The sequence below is a fragment of the Equus caballus genome, chromosome 31 (genome assembly GCF_041296265.1).
Source record: "Equus caballus isolate H_3958 breed thoroughbred chromosome 31, TB-T2T, whole genome shotgun sequence".
NCBI classification, from domain to species: domain Eukaryota; kingdom Metazoa; phylum Chordata; class Mammalia; order Perissodactyla; family Equidae; genus Equus; species Equus caballus.
Window position 1 is genome coordinate 8425796 of NC_091714.1, and position 14429 is coordinate 8440224.

A 14429-nucleotide genomic window follows, 5' to 3' on the forward strand; every position below is an offset into this window, starting at 1 on the left:
GCCTTGCCCTTCCTGTCTGGGGGATGCCCCCTTCCATCAGCACCCCACATCTGCTAAAACACTTGGACATCAAGGGACACGTGTACCGCTGCCGGGCACAGGGCCCAAGGACGAGCCGCCCATAAGGAATTTACAACTGTACTAGAACCCAGTAAACAGCCAGAGAACAGAATGATGAATCTGCCTGCGAGGGTCAGGAGGGGGTCAGGCAGGCAGGGAGGGGAGAAGCGCCACGGTGAGACTGCAGGAACCTTCCTTCTGGACATTGTCCTCCCATATCGGTACCCCCCAAACTTCAGCCGCTGGCCTGCACAATTTCTGCCAGGTCTGCATACCATCTGTGCTACTCATTTCTCACTATGTTTCTGTAAACCAACTAGCTATTTTTACCTTGCCTCATCCTAAGCGATAAAAGTCATGAAATCACAGGTTGGGGATTATGCGTACAATTTTTCCGATATCCCTTCAAATCAGCCTAACTACAAAAAATTTAAAAATCTGTCCATGAACCACTTAAAATCATCACACAGAAAACTAGAACGAAACCCCATCCTGTGTTAACAGAGGTGGAGGCCCCTCTGGGTGGTTGAGAAAAAGCAATCGCCAAGAGGCTCTCCCTGGAGAGCCCTGCCCGTGTGGGCAGCAGAGTATGCCCCAGGAAGCATGTGTTTCCAGATATTCCACCAACACATCTTTTTATTGCTTGCCCGTTCCTGCAGCCAAACCCACTGCCCAGCCCCAACCCCAGACTCGTGCTCACTTAGGCAGCCCAAACTCACGTGGGCCACTGGGAAGTGATCCTAAGACAGGCCACTCACCTCTCTGCGCTTGGAAGGGCAGACAAATGTAATAGTGACGGCCGGGCTGTGACCATCACAAAAGTCTGGCGTGGCCGCCTCTTCTTTCACGTAACTCAGGACGAGCCTGGATGGTATACAAAAGCACATTCAAATTAATCTGCACCCTGAGCATTTGGCACACTCATTTGCAGGAAAAGGGGAAGAGAAGAGAAGAAATATTGAAACAGAAAAGAAGTCAGAGTACAAGGTAACTCTCATTTCCATTTGAAAACAAAATTTAAAGTAGACTTCGATGAGCGTGATTTTCTTTTTCAAGGCAATAAATAAAATGACCAACAAGTAAACTGAAATACTAAGAAACACTGTTGGAGTAAAACAAACAAAAATGATAAATGATCTAACAAAACAAAACACACACAGCCGCGCAGGCCAAGCGCATCTCTGCCCACGGGCTGCACGACCACTTCCTCTCTAATCAACACCCCAGAAGTGCAAGTCAAAGACGTTTTGTTTCCAACCTGAAGATGGCTCAGTGCGCGGCCGCCATGGCCTTCCCTCGTCAGGAGGAGCCCGGAGCCACTGCAGGGTGTGCGGTGTCACTGCGGGACGTGCCCCTCCACTCCTGGAGCCGGCCCAGAACGGCCAAAAACAGACCTTCCTTCTCTCTGAAGACAAGCTGGGGCTTTCGCTCCATGCCCACGTTTGACCAAGTCCTCTCTAGCCCTCCCCAGATGAAGAATCACTCATTTGTCACTTAAGACAATATTACGGGCTGAACTGTGTCCCCCCAAAATTCCTAGGTTGAAGGCCCAACCCCCAGCACCTTAGCATGCGACTGCATTCAGAAAGAGGGCCTTTAAAAAGCAGGTTAAGTTAAATGAGGCCATGAGGGTGGGCCCTCATCCGCAATGCCTGTTGCCCTTATAAGAAGAGGAGATGAGGACACGGACACAGACACAGAGGGGTGACCATGTGAGGACACAGGGAGATGACGGCCATCTACACGCCAAGGAGAGCGGCTTAGAAGGAACCAACCCTGCCGACACCTTGGACTTCTGGCCTCCAGAACTGAGAGGAAATACATTTCTGTGGTTGAAGCCACTTGGTCTGTGGTACTTTGTTACAGCGGGCCTGGCAAACTAACACAGACACACAGATGGAAACTTCCCACACCTTTTCACACTGAAGTGAGGCTCCAGTGTTTCCTGTGGACAGAAGTGTGATCTACAATGACACGCCCTAAATGGGCTCCGTAGCCCAGTGGTTAGAGCGCTGGTCTTGTATAACTGCACACGCTGACAAGCCACTAGTTCCAGACTAGAGCAAGCCACAACAGGGGTCTGCCAAAGTCCCTTGGAATGGGGAGAAAATCAAAATTTTTGATGCAAGTTCAGGATGGGGTCGTGCATGACACAAGGGAGAAAAATATCTCTGTGCCAAGAGAGGGTACAAAGGCAGGAGAAGAGCGTGCGTAACAGCACAGCTTATTATGAGAAACGGACCCCCCCACCCCTGGGAACTAGGGTGCCCATCCTGCCCCAGGCAGGAAGCAAATTCAACACCCTGGAGGGACACCAGCAAACTGCCCCTCCGCCTCTCGCCCTCCGGGACGGTGTTTTCAAAGATCAGATAACTACGGACACAAAATCAACGTCAGGGGTGACGTGGCACAGAAAATGTCAGAGCACACCTTGGGGTGGGCATGACTTCACGACGTGATGGGAAAGTCAACGAGCCAACCAGCCCACGTGACTCACAGAGGTGAGTAATTGTTTTACGAGCACACGTGAAGTGGCAATCTTACAAGGACCACCTCCAGCCCCGTGGAAAAGGGATGTTCTTGCAACCTCCTAGAAAGCCAAGTTCTTACTGAGGATGACAAACGCCAACAGCAGACCGACCTGTCCTTGCTCACGAGCTTCGGTCCCTCCTTGGGCCGGCCGACGTCAAAGCTCTGCTCGCCTCTCACCAGGCAGGCAGCGGTGCCAGGGGGACAGGCGCGCAGGTATGGATTCAACTCCCGTAGTGAGCCTGTAAAACATCACATGTGACACTGAATCAGTGATCACACTTAACCTCAGGCTCAGGGCCCTTTAAAAAAATTTCTGAGAGCCAGTCCTGATGGCCTAGTGGTTAAAGTTCGGTGTGCTCCACTTTGGCGGCCTAGGTTCGGTTCCGAGAGACCAGGACTTGTCTTCCTGCTATGATAGCAGTGAAAACCACGAGTAAATTTTGCCCAGAATTAACTAATAGAAAGATCCTCTCATCTGTGAGTAGCCAAGCTGTGGCAGCGTCCCACATAGAAGAACCAGAAGGACGTACAACTAGGACATACAACTATGCACTGGGGCTTTGGGGAGGAATAAAACAAAGGAAAGAGAGAGAGAGGAAGATTGGCAACAGATGTTAGCTCAGGGCAATTAGTTCCCAGCAAAAAAAAAAAATTATCAAGTTTTAGAAAGTCTCCATAAGTAACATAAAGTAGTAGAAGTTTGGAAAGAAAAAAGAGCTAGGATCACATCCCATTCCGAGACCTTGGGCAAGCCAGTGACCTCTCTCAACATGTGGAATGAGTACAGCCCCACTAGTCCTGCAGGGCTGCCAGGAAGAGCAGGGAGAAGGAACATATGGTACACAAGAGGGGCCCCAAGAAACAGGGACCATTGTGTTATTCATAGTTAAGGAATGTCCCTCCCTGTTCCAGAGATACACTATCGTTAGCGTTATCCCCTCTCAAGCCATAGACTAGAAATGCAGGCTCTCCATGAATTAGTGGGAAGATGAGTAGATTGGTGGAAAGAACCCACAGACAGATCTGGGTTCAAAGCTTAGACTCACCACTTACTATCTCGATAACTTTGGCCCAACCACAGAACTATCCAACTGCCAGTGCCCCACCTCACAGGGTTTGGGGAGGATTAAAGAAAAAAAGAATGCCCAGACCTTCGGGACTGCCAGCAGCAACTGCCATGACGATTACAGCTCAGTTTCCCTTACGCTGCATCCCTTTTATCATCATCTGCTATCTTACACGTTACAAGGTTTACTTATTTACCACACATCGCCTTCCACTTGACTATAAGCTCCAGGAGAGGAGAGCTTCCATGTGGTCACTGCTGCCACTCAGTGCCCACCATATAACAGGGGTTCAAAAAACAGCTCCCCCATGAATGAGTAAATATCACCCAGCTTGGGCTTTAATACAGGATTACCGTATCTTCTCCAGGCTGCAGAGAGGAGGCAGAGCTGAGGAAGAGGAAAGCAGACCTCTAGATCTCAGGTCTGTACAGTGCAATTTCCCTACTGGGCAGTTTTAGTCCCCATGGAAAATCTGCGGTGCTGTGGGCTCCTTGCTCTCACAGTGACACAACATTAGACACTCAGTTTTCTGGGGAAAAAAGTGAGGCCAGTGCCCCTGGCTGTGCAAGGAGCTAAGCATTCAACAGCGAATCTACAACTATTCTGAGGGTTTATGGGTCACTTTCAAACATGGGTTGAGGCTCGGGGCAATGTCCTGGGGATGGAGAGCATCTGTCAAAAATTGGGGCACCTTTGGTGTGACTCCAAGACACTGAAGTTCAACTCAAAGTGACATTAAACTGGATAGAAAAAAACTTTTCTAAGAACGTATCAGTGAATTGGGACAATCCTCGAAATGATAAAAAGATCAGGAAATCTAAATGTTTTCCAAACTAAAACGGCATATTATTTCAGAATTCAATAATTGACAGGACTCTTCAACTTTCTACTCAAATTTGAGTTACAGACCCACTTAAGACAAAGACGTTGTCTACGTGCCTTCTTCCAATAGAACATGAAAAGCTGTCCTTGGAGAACAAACGAATGACATAACGAACTGACACAAAAAAATCAAAGGATCACTGGTCGCTTTTGGCAAGCCATGTATGGTGGTATATTCACTTGTTAAAACTGTTTAGAAACAATAAACAAAAATGGTACATAATATATATGTGCAATTTAAATAATTTATAAATTATAAATTAGTATTCGTGTGCCTACTGCCCATGTATTGATTTTATATTTAAAATTTTTTCTAAACTTTTCTAAGGCCAAAGTCCTCTGTACTACATGAGAAAAAGGAATGTAGGAAAACACTAAAAAGAACTTTTTACTAGTTAACTCCAGGCAAAATTTACTCATGATTTTCACTGCTATCATGGCAGAAAGACAAGTCCTGGCCTCTGGGATTAATAACTCATAGCCCTTGAAGGAAACATCAAGCCAGGTTTTAGAAATCACCGATAGAACATGCAAAAGGCTTAGGAAAACTTCTTGTGGCCCTTTTTAGATAAAGACCATTCACAGCTTTCAGTTAATTTAGCAAAGACGCCCAAGCTTCTCACAACAGTCCTGGCATCCACAGGGAAAGCCAGGCAAGAAGTCGGTCGGGGCTGAAACATATATCATGAGTAAGTGCCCGAGGCCTTTGGTCATCCCTCTCTCGCTTCCACCCAGCCTGCCACTCAAAGCCAAGAGACGTAGGTGTGCACAGTGAGCAAAATGGACCTTGCTCACCATGGCCCATCCCGGGAACTCTGGCTCCCTTCTGCTCCAGCAAATCTCAGCAATCCCAACACACCTAATCAACCCATTCTCCCTTCCACCTCACAGGAAGTCAGATTTACTTGAGAATCTTGAAACCCAAAGTGTCTGGCAGAGAGAACACACTCGGATGGATCAATAGTTTGCATGGAATTTGCGATGGAATTAGAATTCACCGGGGGCCAAGGGATGGGGATGTGCAGAGAGAACATCTTTCATGATGAAAGCTTTCTCTGAGGGCCTCTCAGGGACACGGATCTTCAGATAGGAGTAGGGGTGGGAGGGCAAAGATACTGAAGTCTCCTAAGAAATCCTTCACCACACCCACACCCACAAGGATTCACACCTATGTCTCTACAAACGTTGATGAATAGAGAAATGTTGGGGTCAGAGTCATCCACCAAGTAAGCACCACTAATCTTGATCAGTGGGTTTAAATCATGTTTCTTCAACTCTCCATCAAATGCGTAGCAAGGCACCTGGAAGAGAGGAAGAGAAAAAGTGAGTCTTCAACACTCATCTTCTTGGGGCTTGTAGCTCAGAGCAAACCCTATGACCAACGCCATATAACACTGGTCTCCATTCCTTATGGTGTCCATCAGGCCATGATGGCTCCAATGACAAAAAGCAAAGGTCAACAAGTGCTTAGTCTTCCCTGTCTACACTCATTTCCTTGGTGATCTGGTGCGTGGCCTTAAATATCTGCCAATGATTCCCAAATGCATGTCCCTAGCCATGATCTTTTTCTCCAACCACAGAAGAACTGTGTCTGTGAACAGACTCTGGAGACAGGAGGCTTGGGTCCAAACTCTGGTGATGACACTTAATATGACTATGAGCCATCCTAACCTCTGTGCCTCAGCTTCCCCATATGTCTAGTGGGAATAATATTAGTAATTACGTCATACTGTTGCTATGAGGACTGAATGAATTAATATATATAAAACTCTTGGTACAGGTCCTGGCAAGTCAATATAAGTTTTTGTTGTTGCTATTTACCATTGTCACTTAGATACATAAAAGCATCTCAAGTTTAACATATTTAAAACAGGTCTTTCATTTCTGCCCCAAAACCTGCTCTTAACCCCCCGTGTTTCTCATCTCACTATGGAGCAATCATTCTGCCAGTGGCTCAGGCCAAAACCTTAAGGTCATCCTGGACTGCGCACACTCCACACCCAAAGCATTAGAAGTCTTGTTGGGTCTACCTTCAAACCAAATCCATCACTTCTCACCACCCCTGGTCCAAACTGCCATAATCTTTGCCTGAAACAGTCTCTTTTAAGTGGTCCCCTGCTTCCAGCTTTCATGGCCCCTACCTCCATCCCCTCTCCACAACCACCAGATCAATCCTTTTAAAATTACATCGGGTCAACATGACTCCCAGGCCAAATCCACCCACGGCCTCCCATAAAAAGAAGGAAATCCCAGCTCCCCCACAGTCTCCGACCTCATGGACCACTCCACACAGCCACACCACCTCTGGGTGCAGCTCAGCCCTGTGGAACACGACGCTGCCTCCACTTGGAATGTTTCCCGGTATCTGCGTGGCGCCCTCTCACCTCATCTAGGTCTCGGATGAAACGTCACCTGCTCGGTGAGGCCTTTTCTGACATCTTCATCTACTACAGTGCTCTCCACCTCTGTCTGTGCCTTCCCCTGCCTTCTTTTACTTCATACACTGACGTGTTTTACCAGGAACCGCCACCCGCTGACTTGAGTGTACGGTGACTGAGGACAGGGGCTCTGTCACCACTGTGGCCCTATGCAAGGCTTAGAACAATGCTCACACCTAACAGGGGCCCATGAAACACCTGCTCAGTAACGTATGAAGACAAGCCCCTCCTCTGGGCATCTGTCTAATCCTCCCCGACTGGATTCCAATTTACGCCCACCCTCTCATCTCTATGAACTAATGGCCTCTTATTTTTAAAACGTCAAGGAGCCCATTACAGTTGACAAGACCCCGTGCTTTAAAAGTTCCACCAACTTCAGAAGGCAAAGCATTCAAGCCCAGAGATGTGCCCAAGAGTAAAAAAGGCCCTGGTCACCTAGCTAACACCGTCTCTTGCTACGTCTTCATCTGAAATACTCCCATACGTCTTCTTTCCAAAATAATACACTGGTATCGTTTTAATCGCCCCTGTCAAAGGATATTCCAAAAATTCGTGTTCTCTGCGATCATTTAAAAGTAGTTTCTTGCATCACTTTCTATGGATGGCTTTCCTAAAATTTTGTCTTTTAGACTGAAGTTATTCACAGGCAGGTCTATCTACAAAAGTTAACTCCTTAATATTTAGCTTTCAAATTTTTCTCAGAAAGCCACTATCAAATCTCCTGGAATGCTCTGACCCACTAACCCTTTTCCCCAGTCCCGTTTTCAGAGACTTCCCGGAGCGTCAGTGGATTAAATCAAACGACTTGCACCTCCTCTTAGCCTCAGGGGACGCATGAACTCATTTAAAGCAAAGTCACCAATCACCTCCAGTGGGGATCAGAGGTCCTGCTAACCAAGGGGGCTAGCGCCTCCAGTCGGCCAGGGCGGAAGGCCAGAGGAGAGGCCAAGGCTGACGCTACATCCCGCAGAAAAGCAACTAAAACGAAAGAGAGGTGTTACTGCAGACCGTGCTTAGGACCCAGTGAAAAGGTACCACAGGGTCCACAACCCTGCAAATCTGGAGCTTGCCATCCCCCAGCAAGATAGTATGGAAACATTAACTCATGGTGGGGGTGATCTGGCAGACAGGTTAGAGTGGGAGACGAGCAGCCACTCTCCAGCTACAAGGTGAAAGCCTGTGAAGGAAAGGGAGCAAGCTGGCCCCGGGCAGGAAGGGATGGGGCCACGGTGGAAAGAACTGGAATTCTGAACCGAGCTCAGCTTCACCAAAAGCCTCGAGAGACTCCAGGCAGCAAGGCCCGCAGACCCCCAGCTCGAGGCAGTGAGCGACTTCTGGCCTCTCTACTCTGGGAAGGAACAGAAGACACGCCCAACCCGGCGCCCCACAGAATTGGAGAGTCCATCGGAAAAACTGTCAGGGCTCCTGGGGAAAGTCTCCCGCTTCCTGCTCCACTGAGCCAAGCGATGGAGACTTCCCAAAAGCGGGGATGCAGCAGCTGGGGAGGGAGGTCCCTGCAACCTCACACACCGCACACTGAGTCGACCTCGTTAACACTGTATGCAGATTACCCACATCTATGTCACTTTGCTAAGACCACGAGCATGCCAGTTCCGGATTTTCTGTGCTTCCAAGAGTGCCATGGCAGGGGATGTATGCCCACAAAGTCTTAAAAAAAATTATTATCTAAAAAACCCTGCCAGAATCCACTGAACAAGCATTATGCCAGTAGTTTTAAAAGGCACTGTTGGGAACTACCGTGATCTTTGCCCATCAAATCATTCTAAACCTGACAAAGCAAAACCAACAAAGGAAAGGAGGAAACATCAAGAAAGCTGGAAATCAAAATTACACGAACACTAAACCAAATCTGGATTTTTTTTTTAAGAAGTGATGAGTGTCTGCAAGTACAGAAGGCATCTAATACGATTTTTAAAGTTATACCCTAGCCTGAAAGGTGCGATCAAACCCTACTGAAAACAGAGAAAAGGGAATATGCCTTATTCTGATCTGCCAACGGTGACAGCACTGTTTTTCAGCAGCCATCACGCTCTTCGGTTCTTCCTGTCTAGCTTATCTGTACCTAAAGCAGAAAGAAATTCAGGTCCTGAATATGGATATGCCCTCCACATCGTTCGTCATCTATGGGCTCACTGAAAGCAAGAACCTTTTCAAAATTTAATGACATTCCTACTGCGTAGCCCACAACAGGCCCTCAGTAAATGAAAACTGAATGAGTGAAGCCCAGCTGTTAACCAGACCTACAGAAATGAGCACTGAGAACACACTGCAGTGTCTCTCCTTCACCTGCAGATCAGCTTCTACGAGAAATTAAACGTCACTGTTTGGAGGAAAAGCACACTCCTCACCCCCGCCCCCAAAAACGATTTAGACCAGGGTACAGCACACTTGGTCTGTAAAGGGCCGCGGAGCAAAGAGTTTCAGATTTCTGAGTTACGTGGGTCTCTGCTGTGTATTCTTTGCTTTTTGTCAATGCCGTAAAAATGTAAAAACCGTTCTTAGTTGCGAGGCTGCACGAACACGAGCCAGGGGCAGGATTTGACCTCGAGCTGTCGTGGGTGACTTCTGACGTAAAACACAAAGAAAATAGAAATGAGTTGCTATTTATTTGTTTATTTTGGAAAACGATCTTTCCGTAGGTGGTGGGAGACGTAATTGTCAGGTCAGCAAACCGAGATAAGAGGACGCTCGGTTCAAACAGGAAAAGTGGGTATCAGCCTCGGGTTGAAGAATTGGGGCCCTGGGAACATGCGTGAGGCCTGCAGAGGCCTGAGGTCTCCCTGGAGAGCAGACGGCCCAGCCGCCCTGCCGTTCCGAGATGCTTTTTCCTGCCACTCGCTGGATCCAGCAAACAGTTTAACCTAAGTCTTAAAGTTTAAATTTGACACCATCTCCTAAACGCCAGCATCTTTGTATTAGGCCTAATTCCTTCCATACTTGAACCTTTTTTCTCCCTGAACATTCCTTATGCTCTTCTCCATGCATTTTGCCACTTCCACTTCAATATCCAACTGCCTTCTTTTACACACTGCCATATTTGAAAAATCAGGGACAATGATTCATAACTTGATTTGGTTTTATTTTTTAAAAACAACTTCTCTTTTTGCCCTTCTTAAATGACATGGTATTAGGCCATCAGTGAATATGACGGATTACTTCCATTTGTCGGTTTCTTGAGCCTAAGAGTCTTTGAACTCGACCCTTCAGAAGAGAAATCTCCTGGAGAAAAGTGAGACTAACCAGTCCACAAAGACTGTAGTCTAGGTAAGCATAGGAAACCACCTTTCAGACCCGGGGTGGTGGGAAGGAAGAAATGCCATCTGCTCCCCTCTGTTGCCAGGAAAAGCCACGTGGCAGAGCCAGCCTAAGAGGCTCGAGGCAAGGGAAGAGGATGCCGCATTAATCACCAAGAATGACTTGACCAGCCACCAGAGAACGAATGCAAGTAATAACAGTCAACTAGTCTCTGAGGCCACTGGCAAAGAATTGAAGGGCTTGGGGACAGCTGGCCTGGATCCACATACATCCAGAAGCCACCCCAAGGTTGAGGAGATGGAGCCTGCAGATAGTTAATAATCTAAACCCAAGCTCAACTACTTAGTTACCGAGTTGCCCAGAAACCAAAAACTGACTTGCCTTGGATGGGTGAGCCATGCTATTTCCAGTCACGTCCTGTGATATTTTAAATGCCCTGTCCTAAAAACAAGAACCACCCAGCAGAATTTTAACAATTAAATCACACGGTACCTCTGCTCAAACGGAGTTTGAAAATGAAAAAAGATTTCCACCCCAGAAGATTTATGTCAGTATTTCAAATGTTGAAGGTCCCAGAACGTACTTCACAAGCCTGTAAGCTTGAAGGCCCCTTGTTACCTCTTTATTAGCTTTGAATATGTCTTTCTTGCAGGCTGCAGAAGTCCGCCACTCAAAGTAATGCACGCATTCTGTTGCAGTTACAAATTCAGGAGTTCCCTGTTCAAAAAAATAAAAATAAGTTACCATACCGCATATTGTAAAATCTGCTTTTTGAAAGTTAGAAACAGTAAAGGCTAATGAAAAATCTTAAAGTAGGAAAGAGGGTGGGGAGGACAACACAACTGCTTTAGTTAAACGAGGTCATTGGGAAGTTCCCAAACCCGAAAATTCTGAGACAAAAGCTTCATGAAATCATGTTGGAATTCTGGTATAATGGGTCCCAAATTGTCCCACTGCCCCAACTATGCAAGTACAGTAAATTCATGGGAAGTAATCCTTGGTGTCCTCACACTGTCAAACTCCAAATGTTCTCTAACCAATGCCAACAAAACCGAAGCCAGAAAATGTGACCTCATGCTTCCTGTAAGCCGAGGGAGGAGGCCCATCTGGAGCCGGCCGAGTCTGTACACCAGCCTTGCTCCAGACGCCCCCACACTCAAGGGTAGCCCCCCCCCCCCCACCACCGACAGACTGCGACTAGGGTTGACTCCAAACTGGTCACCACAGCATTGCTGGGTGACACATGACACGGCAGGAATTTACCTCTCCACGCCTATGGGCAAATCTAAGGAGTTCCTCGAAATTCTGGTTCTTGTGTGGACACAGAATTCTTGGAGGAAATTCATTAAAATTAAAACAGCAGCCAGCTTATTCTGTAACACAGGCCTCCATATTTCATACTGCTGCAAACAGACTTTTTTTTCCCAAGGTTTCAACATGGACGACAGTGCAACTGATGGGCTGGTCCAAAATTAACAATATAAGTTCTATTTTTAAAGTTCTTCAGATGAGACGTTATGGGCCTGAAGACGCAGCAGTCACAGCACCAAATTTTAAAACGACATTTCAGAGCAGCCTGGTAGCCACGTGAGTTTCCCTCAACTTGATTTTTCTAAACACTTCAGCTCTTACTCTGATTAGAGAACATTCACAGGATTTGTACACAAATTGCTTTTCCTAAAAGCGAGCAATTATTTACTGGAAGTCCCTTTTTAAATACTAACGATTAAAAGCAAAAAGTCACATACAACATGCAGAGAGTAAGAACAAACATCATACTTTAAAATAATTAGGCCCCTTTCAACATTAGTGATACCCAAAAAGGTTGGGAACCTCACTGCCCACTGACCACAGCTTCTCCTAGATAGATGTTGCTCTCTCCCATTTAACGCAAATGAGGAAAGAAAAATGTTAAAAACAAAACAAAACAAAACACATTGCCCTACAAATTATCAAAATAAAATGCTGAGAGAAGAGGTTTTAGAAAGAAAAAAATTATGCCTGCAACAAACATTCAACAGTGTTTGGAGTCAGAACACACTAATCACTTTGAATTATAGTTTTACACAGGATGTGGGTCAAGTTTCACTTAGTGTTTTAACTATCGGCTCAAGATTTGTTCACTTATTGGTCCTTAATGGTGATGGTGCTTTGGCTGGGGTTTCCGTTTGTTTGTTCGCATTTTTAACTCCGCTCACTTATTCTTCCTGGAATACCGCTTAGAGCAAGAATGTCCAAGGGACAAACATTTTTAACAAAAGAAAAGATGATAAAGTGACTCTCCGTGGACTCACCAAGGTCTTCCCACACAGGAAGGCGATGCTACTCTGGACTTTGTGATTCTTGCCTGGCTGCTCACAGCTCGATGTTGTGTTGAATTCCAGAAGAGATCTGGTTGCACTTTTCAAAAGAGAGTCACCTATTTGGAGAGGAAAAAGCATAAATAAGCTATAAAACACTCATAATCGTAAAGTTATTTCCAAGCGTAAGCAAACTAAAAGTGGTGCTATAATTCATCTGAAAGCTTATAAACTTACAAACTGTCCCTTCCCCAGAATTCTCCATCTCAGGAATGGCATCCCCATCCACCTAGCTGGTCAAGCCTCAAACACATGACACTGAGTCCTATCTTTCTCTCATCTACCACATTCAATACATCAGAAAGTTCTACTGGTTTCACCTCCATCTCGAATCTGTCCACATCTCTCCATCTCTGTTAATGCTAAAACCTCTATCATCTCTCACCCGTACTCTGGCAATAAATAGCCTCCTGATTGGTAGGTACCCTTGCCTCCACTCCTGTCTGGTCCTTCACCCTCCTCTACGCATCTTACACCAGTGCAATCCACAAAAACATAAATCAGAATACACAACTCAGCTGCTGAAATTCTTCAATAACTTCCCCTCATACATGCTATAAAATCAAAATTCTTTAGAATGGCCCCAAAGTAGGGTGATCATGTCTCAGCTTGCCTGGGATATTACTGTAATAATCCAGAAAAAAAGTCTACATAATATCAATACGATGGTAGTTGGCATAGAAACAGATAAACTGACAAACGGACTAGGATACAGACCAAAGGGCCAAAACAGCGAGCACAGAGACATTCGCGTGCATCAAACTTGGTATGACAGAGGTAATGTATCAGGTCAGTGGGCAAACAAGAGACTGTCCAATAAATGGAACTGGAAACAAAATGGCAATCTATATGGAAAAAAAGATAAAACTGGATCCCTACCCACCACAGTATACAAAAATCAACTCTAAACGGATCAAAGATATAAACATCAAAAACCAAACTTTAAAACTCTCAGTAGAAAATATAGTTATCTTTTAGATCTTAATGTAGGAAAATATTTCTTAAACCTCAAAAGAATTAACTACAAAAAAAATCAATAAACTTCACTTACTAAATTTAAAAGTTGATATTCATCAAAAAATAGCTTCAGGAAAACAGAAACGAGTTATAACCTGGAGACACACAGAGCTGGCAAAGACCTGGCATCAAGAACATACACACTCACGCACAAAAGAACACACACAAATTTTTTTTATAATTCTAGGAAATAGATGAAAATAAATGACCTCTGACTGAGAAATCACACAAAGAGAGAGAGGGAAAAACCCATACCTAGTCACCTTGTGGTGAATTTTAATATCAAAGGCAAAGAGAAAATTCCAAAGCCTCTAGAGAGAAAGAATAGTCACATGGGACAAGACATGATCTGACAAAGAAAAATATATGTCAATAAGGATATGAAAAGATGTTAAACATCACTGGTGACCAAAGAATTGCAAATCCAGACCACATGACACACCCACTACAGCCACTCCACTGACAAAAATTAAATACCACGTGTTGCAAGAGAGATGGTCCAGCGCTCTCCCGTGTTGCTGGTGGAGTGTAAACTGGTATGACTACTAAAAAACTCAGCATGGCATATCTCCTAAAATTGAACATTCACATACCCTATGACCTAGCTACTCAACTCATGTATATACACAAGAGGAAACTGGGGCCGGCCCGGTGACCGAGTGGTTGGCTTCACATGCTCAGCTTCAGTGGCTGGGTTCACCGGTTCGGAACCTGGGTGCAGACGTGGCACCACTCATTAGGCCATGCTGGGGCAGCATCTCAAATGCCACGACTGGAAGGACCCACAACTAAAAAAT

General features: G+C 45.7%; 1 protein-coding gene across 2 annotated transcripts in view; it reads right to left on the reverse strand.

Moving 5' to 3' along the window:
- Window positions 1-14429, reverse strand: part of IGF2R (insulin like growth factor 2 receptor) — a 115813-nt gene that overhangs the window by 72756 nt on the left and 28628 nt on the right. For both annotated transcript variants that reach the window (XM_023632974.2, XM_005608119.4), the window contains exons 3-7: window positions 12550-12674; window positions 10874-10972; window positions 5710-5842; window positions 2702-2831; window positions 819-924 (exon numbers count right to left, since the gene is read on the reverse strand). In XM_023632974.2, the coding sequence (XP_023488742.1) occupies window positions 819-924; window positions 2702-2831; window positions 5710-5842; window positions 10874-10972; window positions 12550-12674 (593 nt within the window). The remainder of the gene's footprint in view (window positions 1-818; window positions 925-2701; window positions 2832-5709; window positions 5843-10873; window positions 10973-12549; window positions 12675-14429) is intronic.